Genomic DNA, 21,726 nt, shown 5'->3' on the forward strand with positions numbered 1-21,726 from the left:
CAAGGATTACAAGAGTAATTGACATCCTGTCCAGGTTCATAAACAGCTGCCTAATTAATTATAGCATAGAACAACTCCTAGAAATCCTCTGAACAGAATTCAACTGCACAAACAGGTTAAATCTTTAAACCAGCTTCAGCTGGCCAAAGCCTGGGTTGGTGTCAAGACAGGGCAGACGAGGGTACCCAGGCAGGCACTACAGGTCAGGGCAACACCAGCACTGGGTCAGCCTTCACAGAGCACCAGGGCATTCTCTTAGGAAGAGGGGTAACTGGAGCATTAATAGCTGCTCCTTCGACACTTAACATACACACCACCTAGTCACCTGTCTTTCTCACACAGCCAGTGTGTACCACGCTGCTACAGGAACTTGTTTCACACAGCATTCCCATGGCACAGTGCAGTTGCCAGCAAGAGTAACTGAGCTGTCAGCTCCTAGGAGCGCTGCCTCATCCCACTGACTAATGCTGCTAGGACAGACTGCCTCTGCCCTACAGCTATGTCAGCCAGGGCAACACTCCACACAGATCGGCAGGTGTTCTCTGCCCAGAGCTGCATTATGCTCCACAGCCATACCTACAGCAACTGCTCTGAGCTTAGAGGTGCTGCTGCACCTGCCAGAGACATAGGGTAAATTGACCTTGGCTGGTTTTCTCCCCATTGTAGCTGCCACCAAAACTATACCAGCAAGTTTAAAGTTATCTCTAGTATACACACATAATATACATACAGTGCTGAAATCACTTACAGCATTGCCTACTATAGAAAACAGTACTGAAAATCATCAGCAGATTATTTTCTCAAACTGTATTCAGTTCTGGCTACCAAAGCTTAAACACCAGCAGAAAGAGAAGGCATGGAGAGAGAGTTAGCATCTTATCAGATAGATGGACAGTTTGAATTGAAGAGAAACAGAGAAGCCACAGTTTTAGGAAGGGAACTATCTGTAGAGTAAAAGATGACAATATAAAGCAAGGCCCCTTATTTCCACTTACAGCTGAGAACACATGGATAGACGGGATTCAATGAAAACAAAAGGCAATTTATTCTGGAACTATAAAAAGAAACAATGTGCTACAGAGTATAAAATGATATTGGTTCTCATTGCCAGAAAATACCGAGGTTTAGTTGGATTAAATAAGAGATTAAACATTTATATGGAATATGAAATTTGGTTAGATTAAACAATTTTTTAAAAGTTAGGGAGATGAACTCTGACATTTAGGAAAATTTAAAAATAAATAGTGCACAGTGTTTGTGCAATACCTAGAAGGCTGAGTACTTGTACTTTTATTTTAATCGTGATAGCAATGCAAGTGATTAACTTAGATGGGCCACAAAATTTCCCAAAAGAGAAGGCTGTTAAAACTTGCTCAGTACAAATGCACACACACTGTCCTTTGAAATGTCTGCTGCTGGGCAACATTAGGTACAAAATACAAGCCCGAGTGGCTGGGTGCTGCTCATCCAACCAGACAATTCCAGTAAACCCAGTGGCAAAGTACGTGAGTTCGGCTTGGGCTGCAAAGAGCAATAGTGGTGTTCTGAAACAGGTCAGGACAACTGAGGAGAGTATTTGCAGGCTTGCATACAGTACAAGTAAGGTGCAAAATTAGATGGAGATAAGATACTTCCTTCCCTCCTCCTGGCTTCTGCAGGACTCACAGAACGTTAGCTACAATGATTCTCACAGCTTTCATGGTGACAAAATCCAAGAGAAATATTTTGGGCTGGAACATGGGAATCTCAGGTTATACTGCCAGGCCTGTCTCATACTTTTTACACGGTCATTTTTAATAACTCCTGAATGGCAACCAGTAGGCTTAAGGAAATAACCTTACAGGTTCAATCCTTTCTATATTTCTATGCCTCTTTGGGTTATAGGCATGAGCTGGAAGATCAAACCAGGTTAAACTAGAGGTGTGACAGCACTCAAGGCACCTACAGCATTCTGGTTTGGCAGGCTGACAGTTAAAGCCAAATCCCTCTCTGTTCCCAAACAGGTACTGCTACTGCCAGCATGAAACTTGGGATTTAACCCCCTGCAAGACAAGAGGTCTGTAACGTAACTGTCCTCGGTCCTCCTAGTGTTTTAATTCCTGGGTGATAAGGAACAGTCTTCAGCTTATTTCTTAGGGACTCTCTGCCAGCAGGTGTAGGACAACTTGGCCAGCACGGAGCCAAGCAGGGCACTACTGAAGGACCAATCCTAGCTCTTCAGACAGGGTTATCAGCACAAGCCGACTGCAGACATTCAGCCCCACGAGAAGAGGCACCAACAGATCAGATCAGTCTCAAGTGCCAATCTGCAGGGGTTCTTACACTGCATGTTTTAGAGATTCCTACAATTCTTTTTTAAAGTAAAGTTTCCAAGCAGGACATTTAAACAGCCCATTGCAGCAGCTGTAACCCAACTGCCTTGTAATCTACTGGAGAGAGTAAATGCAACTGTTTGGTTTAACATTCACACACAAAAATAAGATACCTCACCAGGTCAGCACCTTTAGATTAGCTGCTTTAGAGATGACAGATTAAAACTTTAGGCAATCACTGCTAGTTGAATCCAAGACAATTTCTAGGACACTGTCACCACTCGTCCTGTGAGATGACACAGCTAATCCACAGGCTGCACTCTGCCTTCCGTTCTCGCCTTGCTAATCCCTAGGTACCAAACACCTCAGTGCCTGGAGTCCACACATCCCAGACAGCAGGCCAGTGTCTGACCCAGTCAGTGCCTACACCACGGTGCACGAGGGAGCCCCAAACATGCACATTTGGCACAAGTTCCACATGTCCCATACCATTTTATTAGGCCATGTTTGGATGATCAGTTATGCAGCAACACTGCTTCTGAACAAGACTTCTCTCTGGCTTGGCCACACAGTTAGAACACACTGTTGTGCATTGCACAGCTGTTAACACACTCAGCCCCTCTATTTGTATATTTCTTTACGCACTCAAGAACAGTAAGTTAGCTTCCAGAAGTAAGGAAGACCTAAGAGTAGGAAACTATTCACTTGTTTTGATAAGAGGGAAGGAAGAAATTGAAGTATTCAACAACCCCTGCTTTCTCTCAGTATTTTATCCGTTCAGGCTGAAAGGTCTGAGCCTAAACTATAGCTTAATGGCACTGCTCTCATACTCTTAAGCCAGTTTACTTTCACTGAGAGGAATGAGAAGAGAAATAGTGCAGAGAGAAGAGAGGAAGCATAGTCCAAAGGTTGCAAGAATAGCACACACTTCAGAAAAGCAGGAAGCTGCTTCGCAGCACACTTACTGTTTTACACCTCAAGCAAATTACTCACTCCTTGTGTTCGTTCTGCATCTATACCCCAGCGTATTCCCATGTTTCACGGGAGAACTGTGAACACGAAGATGGTAAAGACTAAGACCACAAATAAAGGGCAGTTAATAACTATGATGACTAAGGTACCAAGAGAAAGTCCCTTCCATGCTGTTAAATTGTGTCAACACCTGTTTGAGATTAACATTTCATTTGGATTTAACGGAAAGTAACATGTCTATTCAGCCTTTTGGGGTCACATTTTTAAATTATTCACAGTAATCATGAGGGCAAGAAAGCTGTTGTCTCTTAAAAATGAAGATTTACTCTCACACAAACAACTGATTTCTGGAGACACTACTTTATGGAAAAACAAACAATCAAACACCAAAGAATCACTATATTGAGAAAGCAGCAACAAAACCATAGCATCTGACAACCAGAAATGTGTGGCACGGGATTACAACTAGAGGGATAAGCACCTCTTAGGAGGGACAGACACTAAAGGAATCATGTTGCAGAGGATCTGCTATTCAGAAGTGAAAAGGTTCCCCCTAGAGATCTAACAAGGAAGGAAAAAGAACCCAACTGAGCCTGTTGATCAGCTCAGGTCAAATCTGATTCCTGCAACTGAAGAGAGACACTTTATGAAAAAATATCTGAAGATTTCCACTATGCCAGAGCCTGTTGCCATCTCCGAGCATCTCACCTCCCCTTTCAGTGTTTTTCAAATGTTAAACATAGAAAAATTGGGTAATAGATTTACTGAGACAGGCATCTCCAATTCTGCCTTTTCTGTGAGCCAGGGCAAAGGAGTAACTGCAACTGCCTTACAGGACTTGGATGGTCAGAGCAACACAGACTTATTTGCCCTACCAGTGTACACCTGCTTTCTCTGCTCAGATATTTGGGACTAAAAGGAAACCAAAGAAAGAATCATCCATAACTGGTTTTCTCCCAGTTCTATATTAAAGTCTTTTCCCAGTGTCCAAATGACAACATAAACCTCCACCAGTCACAGGCCAGAAGCCACAGCCTTCAGCTGCTGCAGGGCAGAAGGATGGTACGTTGAAGTTCCTAGGGCTCAGACATTTTCATTTTAGCTTGGTCACTTTCTTGATCCAGGGTACGTATTTGCTGACCTTTGTGTACACACCAGGGGAATCCTTTCGACCACAGCCATAACCCCAGGAAGTGATTCCCAAAATGATCCAACGTCCATTTGACTTCTGACACATGAGTGGGCCTCCACTGTCACCCTGGCAGCTGTCCACCCGTTTATCTTCAGAGAGGTTCCCAGCACAAATCATGCGGTTAGTGAACTTCTGTCCATAGCGGGCCTCGCAATCTTCCCGGGGGAGAAGAGGCACCACCCCCTGCAGTAGTGTTCTCGAATAGGACTTCCCTGGAACAGAACAGATCAGCCAAACCAATTCACACATAGACAAGATGCAACCAAGAGCAACAGTTCCCAGCACAAAACCAGATATTTGTACATTTCGTGTCAAGAACGTGGCACAGAAATAGGCCAAACTCAGCATCTCTGAACCATCAGAACTTCAGAAAACAGTACTGCAAAGCCAGACCACAAAAAAGAAATGTAAGATCAAAGAAATGGGGAAGAGGTTAGATCAAAGGATGAGTCTTACTCCTGCTTTTGCCAACACATAACTTGAACCTTGTGTAATTTATTTCACCTCTCTGAGCCTCCATTTCCTCCTCTATAAAACAAGGACAGTGTTTTCACAAGGGAATAAATGCAGTAACATTTGTGATGTGCTCACTCCTCAGAGAAGTTTTGGAACATGTTTCAGAGACATCCAAATATTATTCAAAGGGAGCTTACTTCATCTTTGGCCAGGCTTGTTTCTATTTGCTCTGATCTCTTTATTACCACAGACTTGGTCAGAACGTAAGGATCATGTGCTATATTATAGTATAAACTTTCTGTGCCCAAGATTTACAGTAATTTACAGACTTACTGTAAGTTCACAAGGTAGTAGGTGACTCGTTTGGAAAGCTGGGTTTGGTGTGTGGGAGGGATTCTAGCCAGTAAGTCCCAGTACAGCTTAAGGGAGTCACATGGCTAAGTTGCTCCTTGATCCTTCCCAGGCACCCCAAAATGACTCCAAAGGCAAATGTATATTCTCAGTTAAACACTTGAGTAACAGCTAGAGAAACAGCTGGAAAGGATGGGTAAGGCCAAAATCAACATACAAGCCCCTGAGGCTATTTGCTTTTTGGCAGCAAGTCCTTCTAAACATATGGATTTTCTCCAGTTACAGCAGCCCTAGAAAGGCCTCCTTTCCTAAATCCGTGTTTTGCATCTATGAACCCCAAATGTGGAAGGGCTACTCAGCCAGTCACAAAGCTTTGTTTAGTGTTTAAAGCTGTCTCTAGATGAATGCATCCATGTAAGGACACCACCGAGCCCAGCATTTTAAACCATCGCATTGAGAGAGTTAAGGATTTAGTAATTAATACTTTTTAGAATATTTCCTGCTTTCTTTTACCTAGGAAGCATCATAGCAACGCAAGATGGCAGGCACAGGCTGTCTCAAACCTAGTGCAGAAACCAACATCAGAGCCCAGCTGTCCCTGGAGCAACATCTGGGGAGATTCAGTGACCTGGCTTCCAAGAAAGGTCAGCTAATGCACAGGAAGAACACTGTCTCAGGTATCTCCCCCTGCACACGCTCTTTATAAATAAGGTGGTCTGAGAAAGATTCTTTCCATTGCTGAGCTCCCATTACTACAGCAGGAGGTCATGGAAACACGAGGGCCTCCCTGAACAGTAGACAGGCTTTGTGCACCAGCTCTGCACAGGTTGTTGTCTAAAGGTTTTACTGTGGGTAAAAATGCATGTAAAAGGGGGGAGAAAGAGAGTACTATGACCAGGTGGCAGCATTCCCCTCTCCCACAACTTCAGAAGGATGCTATGGCTACTAAAACTTCCACCATGGGCAGATCCAAGACAGCTTCAAAAATCAGAAAACAGTGATCACTGCCACAAAAATCACCTTATTTCCCGCTCCTTGACACAGCCAACAGGAGCATTAAGAACCTGGCCTTGGGTTGGGCAGACGTAAATTAATAGTGCATATAGACTCCTCAGTCCAGAATCCCCCATCCATCTTGCTCCTCAAAGCCCTATCACTTACCTGTGTCTCCCCAGCCAGAGATGATGCAGGCTTGCCTGTTGATGTCAGACTTCTCTTTCCTATCAGGAAGGCAGACAGGCAGAACGTGGTGATTGAAGGAGAGACAGTGACCTTCTCTGCCCCGCATTCGGACCAGGGCAATGTCATTATCATTGCTGCCGGCCCAGTAGTTCCTGTGGAGGACAATCCTCTCCACAGGCAGCTCCCTCTCAAACTCATCCTTCACACCTGTGTGGTAATCGCCTACCCGCAGCAGGTAGCGTCGTACATCAACACCAAACCTAGAGAAAAAGACAGGCAAGACCTTGATACTCCTACCAAGAGAGAAACAGACTGATGCAAGTCTCAATTGCTTTGAGACTGAACCACCTCCTCACAAACTGATAAAGCAGTGCCAGGTTCAGAACTGTGGGATCTCTTTAGCTGATGTGATAATGCCAGCTGTTGCAATCACTATCTACCACACACCAGATTTTTTTCCATAAAAAGGGCTACAGCAGTTGCAATAGGCTTATAGACTTATCTTTTCACAGTTCCTTAAACCACAGGAAGAATGACAAAATGTTGGTTCCCTTTAGGTGTAAAACCTTGAAGTTAAGAAGGCAGGTGTAAGCAGTGAGGGATAAAGCAAGCCTATCATGAGGCATCCCTGTAAGAGCTCCAAGATCACACATAACATAACCTGAAGGTTTTGGTTTAGAAACTTTTCCCATGTAGTTCCACTGCACTGGGAGGTTAACCTCATATGAGGTTATCTTGTTTGTCTTTGAGAATCCCTCAGGGCTCCCCACTCTCAGACACACCTTTTGAAGCAGTGGGCTGCAGTCACTACCCAGCAGCTGCTGATCAGTGTTGCCCCACACAGCAGTCGGGTATCTCTATGAAAACCTTTCAGCCGCAGTGAGACCTGCCAGGGCCAACCACCTCTGAAGAAGAAACAGAAGAATAATAAGCATCACATACACAGGAGCTGTTTTCTTTTCCCATTTGCTCTGCCCTATCTGGGCTCAGCTGGCACGCATTCTCCTCTAGATGGGCCCATTGGTACAAATGAAGTTCAAAAAGTCACAAGGGAAAATGTTTTAATAAATTCACCATCTGCCAGCCTATTTCCAGAGTCTTTAGGAAGCTGGAACCAGTTCTGGCTTTTTCAGCAATTACCTGAGAGCCTTGTTTCCACCTATGATCCTTTTCTTGCGACGGTGAAGCAGGCGCATGCCACACACACCAGACTCTGGACCTGCACAGCAAAGTTAGAACAGCTGGGTAGATATTTTCAGCTTAAATATCAACAACTGCTGTCAAAGAGCCAAGATATCATTCTCCTTCCCTGAGGGCATTAATCTTCCTGGTAGCTGTCTGCATTGTGCTGTGCAAAGGAATTTACAGATTTGTTCCCAAAGCTTTCCTCAGTTTTAGTGGAGGTGTTTACCTCCAGTATTTGTAGTCCTATGCCAGGAATGGGACATCTACAGCTATTTCCTCAGTGCTCTAAAACCCGAAGTTTGCTCATAGTTACTGCTCTAAGAAGGGTGTAATGACATAGCTCAAGGGGAGTTCTGAAGGGCCAAAGACCTGACACAGGTGGAGCTCCTGAGACTAGGCTGGAGCACCCTGTGCTCCTGAGAAGAGACAACAAAAAAAAAAGAGTAGGAGGTACAAGAGACTATATGCTTATTTTGTAGCTAAAGCTTCAGCAAAAAAAAAAAGAGAAAAACTGCAGTACAAAAGCATCCACAGATCCTACAGCTCAAGCTCCAGACTTCTCTGTAGAAAAAATGGGCATATCACCTGTTCTCCTCATATCTTGGACCTTCTCTTCCACATAGTCACAGATCACACCAGCATCTTCACTGTGCCAGCAGCCGTGAATCCCAGTGTCAGGCCTGCCACACTGCCCCAGGGTGTGCTCCATGCCACTGCATTCTACATTGTTCAGATGGATGGGCCCTTGGCCTTCACCAAAATAAGCCATTGCCCTGGCTTTTGCTGTACCACTGCAATGAGAGAGAGGGTGGCTAACCTGCAATAAGCAGGAGGCAGGTGAAACTCAGCACGTTTTAAGAGAAATGATGTCTGTAGATCACTCCATACACAGACAGTAGCCCAGTACCTGCTGAAGGCAGCATGAGAATAGGATTCTAATCCCTCAAGCAGATACAGGTCTGCCAGAACTAAGAAATGAAGCTCTCGGCAACAGACCCAGAAAGACACCATTCCCCCCAAGAGTTATTTCTATCTGTAAGATGTATCTATCAGATCTCTTACCTGAAACCAAGTTGCCTGCAAACTACTGCAGCATCTCTGTCTGTCCAGCCATCATCACAGACGCTGCCCCACTGCCCATTCACAAATACTTCAACCCGTCCCTCCTTGGTGCTTTCTCCATCCACTAGCCGCACAGGAGGCCCTGCAAGAGAAAACACAAGGGTTGCTGCAACCAAAAATACCAAAGGACACGAGGTGTCTAGAACTTGGGTTCTACAGGAAAAAAACAAACCCTAGAGATCAGTAAGCTTAAAAAAAAGGGTGGTGTTGGAGGGTGGAGACCATATATGAAAACTATATCCCTCATTTCAACTTCTTGCTAAATCGGTAGACTGCATGCATATTAATTTATTTAATACACTCTGTAATTCATATTCTGAAAGCTGAGTAAAGACGAGAACAAGAACAGAAGGAAAGGTATTAAGTGCTTAGGCAAGAATGGACAAGCTTAAACATGCCTTGGAAATAAATCCATTAACTGATAAAACTACTGCATTATTCTAGGCAAGAAAAGGAGTTCTATGTCCAGGAAAAACAATAACAAAAAATTAGATGCCACATATTTCAAAGAAAAACAGCTGACAAATTGTGAAGTCTCCTGCAATAGAGAAAGCAAAGTCTATCAGGCCTCATATAAACAAAAAGTAAGTTGTTAACTTAAGATACATTTCCAATTTGAATTAAGAGGGTACCATCCAAAGAAGAGAGTGTCAGTAACCACACAACAGCCCCTAACATCTGAAGTCCTCTTGCCTTGACAAGGTGTGACACTAGTGTAACTACATCAGTTGCCTGATGCGTCTAGTCAAAGGGTTCCCATGTTTCCATAGACATGGGGCTGAGGCATTTCATCAGGGAGCAACGGCACAGGAAGGCAGCCACCAGCCCTCAGTTTCTCAGGTTTGTATTAGAGGCTGCCAACATAATTCTCTCCAGTTTCCATTTCTCTACAGGTCTGGCTGTACATCTGGTAGCAGAGCCACAGCTCTGTGGCTCTGCCCCCGAACAGCCAGGGCTCATTCCTATGAATCTTTCTCAGAAAGCTGTCTTCTCATTGAGCCCGCACAGGGAAAAGTCCCATATCTGCCAGAGTTTCCAAAGGAACAAAGCAGCACGAGATACTTTCTTACTGCCCAGAGCAAGGCGCAAGACAAGTTACCCAGGCTGCCATCAGCGACTGTGTTGCTCTCAGGGGAGCAGCGGACCCCCACGTCTTCAGCGTGCGAGCAGTCGTGCTGCCCCCAGTTGCTATGGGGACAGTCCAGGAGGGAGAGCTCTGTCCCCACACAAGCCACATCATCCAGCAAGATCAAGCCTTGGCCAGCAGCGTAGTCCCCTTCAGAGGCCAGGGAAGCAGGACCACTAGAGGAAAGAAACAGAACACAACATCAGATTCATTACAACTAGCTAATCCCACAGAGGGGCCCAAGGTCAGACCCAAAGGGAAGCCAGGCAACTCCCCTGCAGACGTCAGCTCTGGTATTGGTGCCCTCCCTACCTAAGCTACTCAGTGACACACCAGCTGGCAGCCAAGCAGCTTGCACATCTCACCATCAGCTTTCAGGAAGGCCCAGTCAGGCCATTAAGAAAATCCTTAACACTACACTTTTTTGTCCTGATGGTCTTCATTCAAGCACTGAAGCAGTTGGTACAGTTTAGCTACAGAGCAAATGGGTAATAAAGTTTAGCTGACAGAGTAGACAGGCTGGGAGTGCTGAGCTGATATATCTGGAAATTTAAGGAGCCATAAAACAGTATCAAGCCTGTTATCTGCTTTCAAAACAGGTCAAAACAAGAGGTAACAAAGATATCTTTTTCCTGGGAAAGTACGTGGACACCTAATAATTTTTCCTGAGTAAAATTGCGTAACGGTAATAATCCTTCCACCAAAAACAGAATTCAAGGAAGTAATGTCTGGCCAAACCCATTAAAGAGACATGGAATCTAATCCTTGAAATTAGGAAGCACAGATACTACAAACACTTGGTCCTACCTGAAGCCCAGCTGCCTGCAGACCACCTGGGCACCAAGGTCTGTCCAGCCGTCATCACACACTGTGCCCCAGTCTCCGTTGTAATAAACTTCCACCCTGCCTTCACTGGAGCTGCGACCACCAGCCAGCCTGACAGTGCCCTCTGCAAGGGGTGGGAGAACAACAGACCAGAGCTCAGTAAGGAGAAAAATAGGCTGAACCCCACTTCTGAAAACCCTCTACACCCCACAAGAGGAAGAAACCAAAAGGTGCAGATAGTTGTCGGTACTCAAAAAACAGACATCCCTCAGCCTTTCCATGCCACCTGTGGAAAGCAATGAGAACACCACCTAGGCTGGCTCTGATTCATTTCCACCTGCGTAATATGGCAGTAAGGCTGCATCTGGATGGCACAGAGCTGTAGGTATGTACCTGTGAAAGGGTCACAGGAGACCCCAGCATCTTCAATGTGGTCACAGTTTTGTTGTCCCCAGTCACTTTTCTTGCACTGGTCAAGTGAGAGTTCATTGCCTGAGCACTCCACTTCATCCAGCAGGATTGGGCCAGATCCCTGCCCAAAGTGAGCCCATGACAAGGCTTTTGGGTTCCCACTGCAAACGATATACACACATACGCTCAGTAAGGAAGGTCACAATCTTGTTCACTTGTATTCTGCCTTGCACAAGGACTCTCTGACACTAGACTGACATCCTTCCATAAGTAATGTGTATTTCTGGCACAGTGGTGTTGCCAATTGTTAACCAAAATGCCTTGATGGAAAGTCTTATAATGAGACCTCCCAATACATAAAAAAACGTGTCCGTAACAAGAATGGTTCAGATACTTGAGAAATTCTGAGGACAACAATGCCTCAATCTCAATGACAGGCAAAACTCTCAAAGTTGGAAGGATTTCAAATTTGACTTAACTATTTTTAAACAATCCTGCGCCAATTTGGTTTTCAAGATTGCTCAGTATACAACAGCTCCCATGTTAAATGCTGGATGGCACAGAGAATGAGGTGTTCTTTTGCTTTCCCTGACTGAAAAGGATAGGGGCAGTCACTCAAACTGAAGGTATTTAAATTTAAACTAATGACTGCAGTTCACCTATGGAAATCACCATGGCAAGTTATCAATGAGGCCAAGAAGATATGCATTAGGACATGTATGTAAAACTAAGGAACAGGAATCAACACAAACAAGCCTTGGATAGGAATACACCAACTCTTTTATACAGCATAAACCCACAAAACAGACTGATTTTATACTGAATTAAGTACAAAAACCCTTTATAGGATGACTGAGGTTTTGTACCCTTTCCATAGAAAGGGCTGGTACTATAGTGAAAGGAGATGCTCTCACATTCTTTATTCAAACTACTTCTGCTACTTCTGTTATCACTCCGTGATGAACAGCAGGGAAATTACCTGAGTCCAAGCTGCCTACAAACCACTTCAGCATCCCGGTCATCCCACTGGTCATCACAGATGGTACCCCACTTGCCATCGTGGTAAACCTCCACTCGCCCTTCAAAGCTCTCCTTTCCCCCAACTAAACGCAATGGGACACCTACACCTGTGTTGCAAAAAAGAAAAAGAGATCAAAGCAGAGCAAGACAGAGACAAAGCACATCCAGCAGTTGAGGGTGTAGAACTATTCACAAGCCAGAGGATCTGTTAGGATGCTCTCATCCCATCCTACCATATCCTCCCCTCCAAACCCCCCAGAAGCATCCATGACTGCATGCCACAGCATGAGATCCACAGATAGCTCTTTAACTGGCTCCTACAGTGACAAGGACTTTGCTATCTGCAAAAAAAAAAAAACAAAAAAAAAAAAAACATTTTTAATAAGAGGGGATGTGCTCATAAGCAACTGCTACCTTGCAATGATTTTAGAAGTGTGCCCACTTTGAGTATTTGGGATTGAGAAGAGAGAGATCATTTTCCACTGTAAGGAAATAATCTGCACAGCAGGTGAAAGTAGAACATGCTCCAATGATTTGCTCTCCACAGCTTCCTGACCTCAGATTTAGCATCTGATCAGTAACAGTGGATTTCAGGTAACATACACACAAGAAACAGGTAATGAACCTCCCCTGGAGACTTACCTTCTGGAGGGACACACATTGCCATGGCGCTTCCCTGGTTACAAGTTCCTGACACAGCTTCCTGATAGCCACATTGCAGCAGGGCTTTCTCATCCCCATGGCAGTTTGCTGACTGCAGGTGCAGAGGAATAGGCCACAGTCCAGGATGACTCTTCTTTCCAGCTGTGCCAATCTCACTGGAATGGAGAATGCAACAGGATGATGAAACACTTATATTGCTTAAGTCACACTGTTTTCCAGCCCAGCTGTGGCATTTCACATCTAGTGAGCCCAGTTGACTGGGAGTGCATAATGGAACGTCAATTTTCAGTTTGGTGGAAAAATTCAAAACAAGCCCAAAGCAACTCCCCCTCTCCCTTCCCATGTAATCCATTCTGTCTTCCCACTGACAGCAGTGGAGTTGAACTCAGAAACGGCACCCTCATTTGAGAGTGAATGAATGAAACAACCTGTCAACAGATTGTAACATGTCAGCACATCTAAATATCTGAATAAACTTTTTCTTTCTCTGTTAGTCTCATCTCCTTGTTGTTTGGAAGTTTGAATAAGTCCAAATAAGAGATTCCCTGAGAAGGTTCATAGTCTCAAAATCTCTAATAGATCAGTACAGTAATTACAGCTGTTAATACTAAAAAGGGAATATGGTCACTCATCACAGACTCAAACACAAAGTTTCAGAAACTTCTGTTTTAAAAAGTTCTTGCAAACGCTGATTGGTGTTGGGCAAAACCATGTGAAAAAAAAAAAAAAAAAAGAAAAAAGAAAATCTGGTAAAGGACCCTGGTAAGCGGGCAATCAGCCCACAAAACAAACTTCTCTCCCAGCCAATGTATTATGCCAGAAGAACAGTAACCAAAGAGGTTGTTCTCTCAGAGACTGTATGTGCATGTAACACTTGCAACCATAATGAGGCTCTCACCTGAGACCTAGTTGCCTGCAGACAACACTGGCATCCCAGTCCGTCCAGTGGTCAGCACAGATGGTGCCCCAGAGTCCACCAAAGTAGAGCTCCACACTACTATCTTCAGCCAACCGCACAGCACCTTCAAAAAAAAAAAAAAAAAAAAAAAAGGTTTGGACTTGGGTGTAGTTGAGCTGAGCTAAACCTGACTTCTCTCATCCTTGTTTTGGAGTGCTGTTACTGAAATGATCTGTATGTGCAGAAAGTGGCACCTCAACACGGGCACACAGCACACCTACACCTGCATCCTTCACTTTAACGAAGCCAAATTTGAAAGCACTTACTCAGGTGAGGGAAGAGACTTTGCTATTTCATTTATTATCTGTTCTGCAAAATGCAGTTAAAAGAAGGAGCATCAGAAAACAGGAGGACAAATGGAAGTGTTGCTCGTGAGTTGGTGTATGGAGAGAGCTCAGCTCCTCCGCATGCCTCAAGATAAACAGCAGTCCTTGTATTGGCACAGCCAGGACTTTTATAGTAAGTCTAGGACCCACCTTGCTGCAGAAGATTTACAAACCTATCCACAGAATATTTGTCCTTGTTTTATTTGAACTGCTGCAATTATATGAGGAGAGCTCAGATATGGACACTTAAGGAGTTGGAGAAGGTTGTTTTCCACATAACTTCAACTGCTTTCAAAATGGTATGTTAACAATAAGAAAAAGAAGGCTCTTTATATGAGAATTAAAACATTTATACAAGGCATTATGGCAGCTTAAATCAATTCCATACTATATACAGATGTTCTTCTCTCACACAGATTTGTTTTTAGTCCTAATTCATTTGACAATTTGGGACACTTAGTGTACTGTGCTTCTTTCATAGGGTATTATTTTATCTGCTACTTGCAAGTCTGTGCAGCACCCGTTTCTGGCCTGAACCCCTTGAGACAGTGTAGTCCAGGCTCTAGCAGAGATACCAAGCAGCTCTTACCCTGGTTACAGTCACAGTTAGCCCAGCCGATAGTCCCTGATGCAAGCCGGTAGAAGCACCAGGGTGTAGTTCCCCCTTCTGGGTTCCTGCAGTGGTTGTGGTCCCCTAAGCCACGGTCTGGGTACTGCTGCACATAGTCAGGGAAATCTGCCCAGTTCAGGCACTCTGCCCCAGCCTCAGTGACCGCCAGCGAGCCGTTGTAGTACCCAAGAGGTCCGACGCCACACACGCTGGACACTGGGCACAGAAAGGAAGCTGTTAGCATAACATAAGGCATCTCACATGGAGGCACAAACAATACTGGACATACTGGCTGATTTCCTGAACCTGTTTTGTGTCTACAGTCCTGACTACTACTTGTGTGTTTGATTTCAGTTATATTGTTCTTTAAGGCAGCTGCTACAAGGATGTTTATATATACTATCTAAAACCCAAGTTGATCTGTAAAAAACAAAATGCATAGACCTTTAAAACATGATAAGAGTGGGCCCAAACATGGACTATTTGAAATAGTTCCCATTACTGATTATTTCAGTAGAGGTATTCCCTTTCTCTGGGCCAGCAGATGAGCCTGGCTGACTCTTTGCCTCTACCTGCTTTGGTACCTGAGTATGATACTCTTAAGTTTGATCCTAGGCTCTTCAAAAGATTTACTGCCTGTTTAAACTGATTACAACTGAGAAGAGTTTAAAATTATCTGTCATTTCTATAGAACGGGAAGGTGGGAAATAGCACTGTACTTCACTGTATGTATGTTCCTTCTACATATTAACATAACCTGGCTTGTCTGAACTTATAGGAATGGAAAGGGAAAGGGAACCACTTTCAGTGGGGAGTGTAGAAGCCAGTATTCTAGGCCAGTGCCTACATGAATTATCTTATGCAAAGAAACCCCAACAAATAATTAAATATGGTCTAGAGAGAGAGAGAAAAGAAAATTCATCATTCATGACCCTGAAATAAGAAATAGGGAAACCAGAATAAGATTGTGTGTGAAGGTGTGTTTTTTAAGTGTGCACAAAACTGGAAAAGACAATTCAGAAGTTGGTAACAGTTGTAGTTCTATTCACTGAATATTCACTGAATAAACAAAAAAGATTTCAGAAAATCCTTCTGCTGTAAAGACATGTAAGGCAAACAGCAGGGGTAACTGACAGCTAAACGTTAGCTGCAAGGTACAAAAGTGAAAGTTCCAGTTAGCTGTCTGGAAAACACACCGTGCTTCTGGATTGACTGGGAATCTAAAAGGGGGGCATATGACAGGACAGTATTTACTAGGAGGAGCAAGCATGCAGAAAAGCCTAAACAGAAAAACAGATGAAAGGAAAAGAACATGGTAAAGGAAGAGAATCGCAAGAGTATTAGACATGAAGAAGAGAAAGAAGTCTGGCCATACTGGTGAAAGAGATAAACAGACATTGAGTTACACAGGAAAAAAGAAATGGTGGAAAGAAAGCAAAGAAGCCAGATAGCAGTGGTTCATCGTACCTGTAGTCTCAGCTCACCACTGCAGAAAAGAGTCTGCTTGATGACTGAATTAATAACTTCTTGTTCTTACCTGCACTCTGCAAATGGTTTTGGCTGGGCTGGGATCCCAGGAGAGCCTGGGAAAAGAAACAGAGCAAAAGCAGAGAGATGATTATCCGATGAAATAAACATGGGCATGTTCTGAAAGCAGCTCGGCCTTTTGCTGCTTTAGGCAAACACACCTTGGTAACCAGCCTCTTCCCTGTTCTCCCTATTGCTCTTCTTCAAACCCAATCACAGCTCTGCCCACTAACAAAAAAAAAATGAATAATTACTGGCCTGCAGAGATTTACCCTTGATCTAAGCAGTACATTACAGGGCTCTGCTTGCTCTTTCCAGGGTTTCAGCCCCAATGCTCTGAGCAAACAGAACTGGAAGTCAGACTGAGATGCCTACGGAAAGAAAAGGTGGAAGAAAATCGTTGTTACCAGTAAGAAAAAATGAACAGCCACACATTCTCTCTCCATGTAAAGGGTAAGCCATCTATGACCACACGAGTAAACAGATATATCTACCTGATGGGATGATGCTCCCAGGAATCCCTGTTAAAATAGTAATAAACACCCATATATGGAGTGGGAAGCATGTAGAGAAGAAAATCCAACATGGCTTTTTGAGGATTTTGTTTTTACATCAAAGTATGATACATCCTATGGTATTATTATCCAAATGTAGTATTATAACTAAAAACAAGAACATGGAACAAAGAATTCCAGCATCCTGTCCAGCCCCAAAACTGCATTTCCTCTTGTAGGCAGTGTTTTGGGTGATTATAACTTGACTGCTGGTTGAGAGATAGGGATCTCCACTTCAACACCATTACATGGTATGCAGGCAGGTGCAGGATCTTCACAGACCCGGAGTGAAAAGAAGAAACTGTACGTGCTTCTGCTAGCTCTGTGTAGTTTAACTCTTTTCTAAATGCAGCTGCTTATGAACAAACTTCTAATTCACAGAGCAGAGATGTGCATGTAAAGAAAACTGGCTATTGCAAATAGTTCTGTTTTTCTTCAAAATGCAGTAATTTTCCTTCTTTCAGCTTCACTTCTCCTTGGAAAAGGGTAAGAGTAAACTTTGGGAATTAAACCAAATCCACCTCTGGAGTAAGCCAGGACAGTCCCAACAGACAGCACACACCTCCTCATGGCTGATTTCATTTACAGATCGAGCTTATGAGTAACGGTCCAGCAGGTGTTGAGAACCACAGCCAAGCTTCACCATCATCCTCCAGAACTCAGAACGTGACGCTGCATATTGAAAATGAATTCCTGACACAGTTCAGGAACTGCACATCAGACCTCAGGTGCATATGCGCGAGGAGATGCACAGATAAAACAGTAATTAACTGTCAAAACCCTATTCAGCCAAAAATCCATCTGTCTTCACGTATCCAGCTGTTCTGAACCCCCATTATGTTCTATAAGACAGCAATGCTGAAGGATTCATCTGAGGATCTCAAAGCTCTCTGTAAAGGGAGGAAAGCGAGCTAAACTATGCTTTTGTGACTGTCCAAGATCACGCACAAGACAGGTGATCGAGGCATAATCCAGGTACCCTGACGTCCGGCTTCTAAGTGTGCACTTGTACACACATACAAGCCTGCAAGAGACAGAGGGATTAATAACTGCCTATATGAACGGCCAAACATCCTCTTCCTGGAGACTGACCATAAATGAAAGAACCGCATTCCAAGCAATATGCTTCTCTTTTAATGAAAAACTAGTTGCCAGTTTCTGTAGCAGTTTCCAAAATCCCTCAGTAGTCATCATCACCAAATTTTAGTGCATGCAACCTGTGCTGCAGTCACTGCCCCAGGTCTGGGTGGCTATAGATCATCAGTCCACAATAGCAATAGGGATAATCAGTCCATCAGTGAAGAACAGAAACAAAGGATCCCTCCTGCCAGGGTCACTGCAGTGCTTGAGTAACGTGGGGAACCTGAGCCAAAGCATCTGCAAGCCCTTGTGCATCTGCTTAGTTTCCTTTCCTGAATTTCATATGCAAAATGAAATAAATCCCTCCCCAAATCCTCAACCCTTCCCAGAGACCACAGCTGCCTAGATACTTGAGAAAACATATTCAGTGAGAACATGATCCACTCACAGAGATGATATTAAAAAAAAAAAAAGCCATGTGACTTTTTACAAGCAGATAGAACAATAATTTCTTACCTCCCTGCTTCTGAGACAGGATAACAGACTCAAGAGCTCTACCAAGAGCGTGAGTACTTTGGGGATCTTCATCCTTCCTGTTCAAAGTGGGCAGAAGCTCTTTCAAGCTTCACAGTCTCATTTTGCCGCTGGGCTCAGCTGCTGCCTCCTCTTCTTGCTCTCCAGCTCGGTTTCCCCAGGTGCAGGGCACTAGCTGCTACACATCGGAGGTAGTGGGATGCCTCTTTCATTTCTGCGTGGGGAAAGGGATGGAAGGGAAGGAATCAAAGTTCCCAAGAGCATCTTAAAATTTCACTGTCCTCTTCCTCTCCCCATCTCTTCTGCTTGACTCTTCTCAGAAAGGGAAAAGGAAGGGAGAGAAATAAGGGAGGAGAACATGCCCCAGAATTTCTCTATCACCTTTAAGAACAGCAGGAGGCAAGCGCAGACGGGTAGGGCACAGCCCTCGGCTTGCTCCCGCACCTCAGCTGTCCCCTCCCTTTCGCTCGCTGTCCCAGCCTCTCATTTTGCTGTGGGTATGCATTTCTCCCGAGTGCCAGCCTCCGCCTCTCCGCTGCTGTCTGCCCAGCCGCTCTCTCTTCTCCTGAAATTCCTTCTTTCCACAGCTGACTCTTCCTTCCCTCCCGTAAGCACAAAGGCTGCAGCAGCAGCAGGGATCTGGGGCTTCCTCCTGCAACAGCTCCAGCAGCGAAACTGAAAAAGGAAACGGCTTGTACACGCACATTTGCCAGAGATTATACTTGTTGGAAGGAATCTGGACTTTATCCCCCCTCCGCTGCCTCCTTGATTAGCTGCTTGCAGCTTCCTGAGGTCAGACTTTCCTCAAGCTTGAACACAGGTAAACGGGTCCCAGAAAATCATTTTAAGAAGCTTCCAGATTTCCCCAGGAGAAAAAAAACACGTGTCACAGCCCTCTCTAGGATGCATTCCCACTTTTCAGCTCTGCATCTTGTCATTAAGGGTATTGCCTCCAGAGATCTTTTTCATCAAGTGTCTTCTTGACCTTGGACTGTAACATGATTTTTTATTTGATCGGCTAGGGTGATTTCTACAGGATTGATCATTATTTTATTGCTACGAATAATCTTATTTTTCCCAGCTTACTGCTCCTTCATATAAATTAGAGCTAAAGGCTATAACAGAAGTATTAAACATTATTAAATCTAAGAAGGCTAATGCTCAATTTGAAGCTGTTCAATTTTTGATTTGTATATTTTAACATGCTCCCCATGCTGCTCCTCAGCTCAGTCTAATGAACATTTCCTACATTTATATTCTGATTATGGAGGGATTAACTCTTAGTGTTCTGCAGCATAAACCACAAAGGTCACCTTAAGAAATGAGCTCACTTCTGGCCAAACCTGTGGAGAAGCATTTCCAAAGACACCTTCAGCATAAAAACAAGAAACAGGCTGATACAAATCCATTGGCTTGATGAAAAGCCTCTTTTTTTCTTTTCCCACTTATTGCCCATTACTCACTTCACATGACAGTTTTGTGTTGCCTCATCTTTAGTCACTCATCAAATGCAATGAAATTCCACTACAGCTGGATCTTTTACAGGAGGACTGAGTGAGTGGTAGGAGGGAGCAGTTTCTTGAGTGGATTTGTACCACAGCGCATTCTGGACACCGTGGATTTGGCCAAGAATTACACTCAGTTAATTAGAAGCAAATCTCCTATATCCTATGATCCTCGTAGCTCAGGAGGCAGATGATCAGGTCAACAGAAGATGCAAATAGCTTAGATGCTATAACATTCTGTAACTCTCAAGCAGCATTTGTAAAAAGGAGCAAAACAAAAAGCAAAGATGAGAATGTGTTGGAATTTTAGAAGCACTTACTCCAGTGAAAACACGAGGAAAGGATGTACGACAAACAATAACAGAAAATCCACCAGCACTTAAAGAACTCCACTGCTTAGCCAGGAGTTTAGAGGTTGTTGATGCCACTTCAAAACTCCCAAGATGATGCTCACCTATTTAACTCTTTAGAACTGGAAAGGAACAGATGCATTCAACCTCTATCTGACATGTACTAATTGAGTTTAGAACCTACAGCAAAAGCCTGTACTGGATTTCTCTCACAGTAGCTTGCTTCCCTCTTAAGTAAAGGCTTCTCTAGATATTTTGAAGTGATTTACTCAAAAGGAAAATACAGACCAGTGCACCAAAAGCAAGAGAAGCCCAAGTTTGTTATTCAGCTTCCTGATGAACAACAAACCATGCCAAGATACACTGGTCTTTGCAGTAGTCTCTTCTATGGCGGGTCCTCTTTCAGAACTATTTCCTTCTTGCAGAGACCTCCCCCTGGTTTTCTTGCACTTGTAATGACATTTCCTTGAGATGGATTTCAGATACAAAAAGAGCTTCTCATGGCTATGCATCTCTTCTTCCTTCCCTTATTTGCTAATACTCTGCTATGAGTCAAACAACATCAAGATTTGCCTACACAGAAGGGTTTTACTATTTAAGTGACCACAATTTTACATCTAGTTACACTGGCATCAGTTTTCTCTGGACTCTCTTAGCTTTAACAATTTCCAAGACACCACAAACTAAATTAGCCTTGTCTGTGTCTATGACTGACCAAGAAGGAAATCATACCAATGTAACTATGGCACTTTAAATAAGCTTTACTTCACCTCTAGATATGTTACTTATTTAGAACTTTCCCATAAGTGCAAGTTTGAAGTAGCTGTGATTACCTAAGTCCACTATTTAACATGGATCACCTTCTCACCCTGATATAAGCATATTCTATAGTAACAGTCTACAATTCCCAACAGCCTTTTTTGTTTGTTTTGTTTTCCAGATTATTCCATATAGACCCTTCCAAATCCAAAAAAAAAAAAAACAAAAAACAAACCTGCCTTCTAAAACAAATTTACATCTCAGGAATTAAACCTATTACTCCTGAACTGGCAGGACTACTATTCATAAAACCCAGCTGAAGACCAAGTCTTCCCATTAAAGGTATATCTTAATCTCTCTAAGCGAAGAAGAAAGTAATTTTGCTTGCCACATTAGGAATAAGAAAAGGTCCAAGTCACTGACAAGACTGACTTGGCGCCAGGAACTGGGTCTTAGTTCTTTTGCTAGTCTCATAGCTGCATGTCCTCAGCGGAGAACACAGGGTGAACATAATTAAGGATTAGAAACTGATGGAAGTGCACATCCCTCAACAGAGGTGGTTCTTTGCTTTCTCAAGTGATTATTTGAGTGAAAATGTCACTTATACAGAGCTGCTATCGGCTATTCTCTTGTGCATCTACTGAATTCTTGTTGGTAGCCAGTAGAAATTGTTAATCCTTCTCAGCTTTGTTTGCAGACTAATTAC

The 21,726-nt window shown here is 43.7% G+C and overlaps 1 protein-coding gene across 1 annotated transcript; it reads right to left on the reverse strand.

The window, feature by feature from the left end:
* Nucleotides 1-829: 829 nt before the first annotated feature.
* LOC311211411 (neurotrypsin-like) lies at nucleotides 830-18,809 on the reverse strand. The gene is made up of 15 exons (XM_084290141.1): nucleotides 18,389-18,809; nucleotides 16,249-16,294; nucleotides 14,691-14,927; nucleotides 13,716-13,839; nucleotides 12,797-12,972; nucleotides 12,114-12,261; nucleotides 11,117-11,295; nucleotides 10,706-10,847; nucleotides 9,872-10,074; nucleotides 8,713-8,854; nucleotides 8,236-8,441; nucleotides 7,606-7,684; nucleotides 7,248-7,370; nucleotides 6,445-6,725; nucleotides 830-4,688 (listed from the first exon to the last, which is right to left on the reverse strand). Exons 1-15 carry the CDS (start codon nucleotides 18,458-18,460, stop codon nucleotides 4,378-4,380), a joined length of 2,469 nt encoding a protein of 822 aa, XP_084146267.1. The 5' UTR covers nucleotides 18,461-18,809; the 3' UTR covers nucleotides 830-4,377.
* Nucleotides 18,810-21,726: the final 2,917 nt, after the last annotated feature.

The sequence above is a fragment of the Netta rufina genome (assembly GCF_964035555.1).
Source record: "Netta rufina genome assembly, chromosome: 7".
Lineage (NCBI taxonomy): Eukaryota > Metazoa > Chordata > Aves > Anseriformes > Anatidae > Netta > Netta rufina.

Excerpts from the sequence above, each read along its gene's own strand:
- LOC311211411 (XM_084290141.1), bottom strand. The coding sequence starts at position 18,460 with ATGAAGATCCCCAAAGTACTCACGCTCTTGGTAGAGCTCTTGAGTCTG. Across the intron at positions 16,295-18,388 it reads CCTGTCTCAGAAGCAGGGAG|GCTCTCCTGGGATCCCAGCC; the intron begins GTAAGAAATTAT and ends TTCTTTTCCCAG. Across the intron at positions 12,973-13,715 it reads TGCAGGCAACTAGGTCTCAG|TGAGATTGGCACAGCTGGAA; the intron begins GTGAGAGCCTCA and ends TCTCCATTCCAG.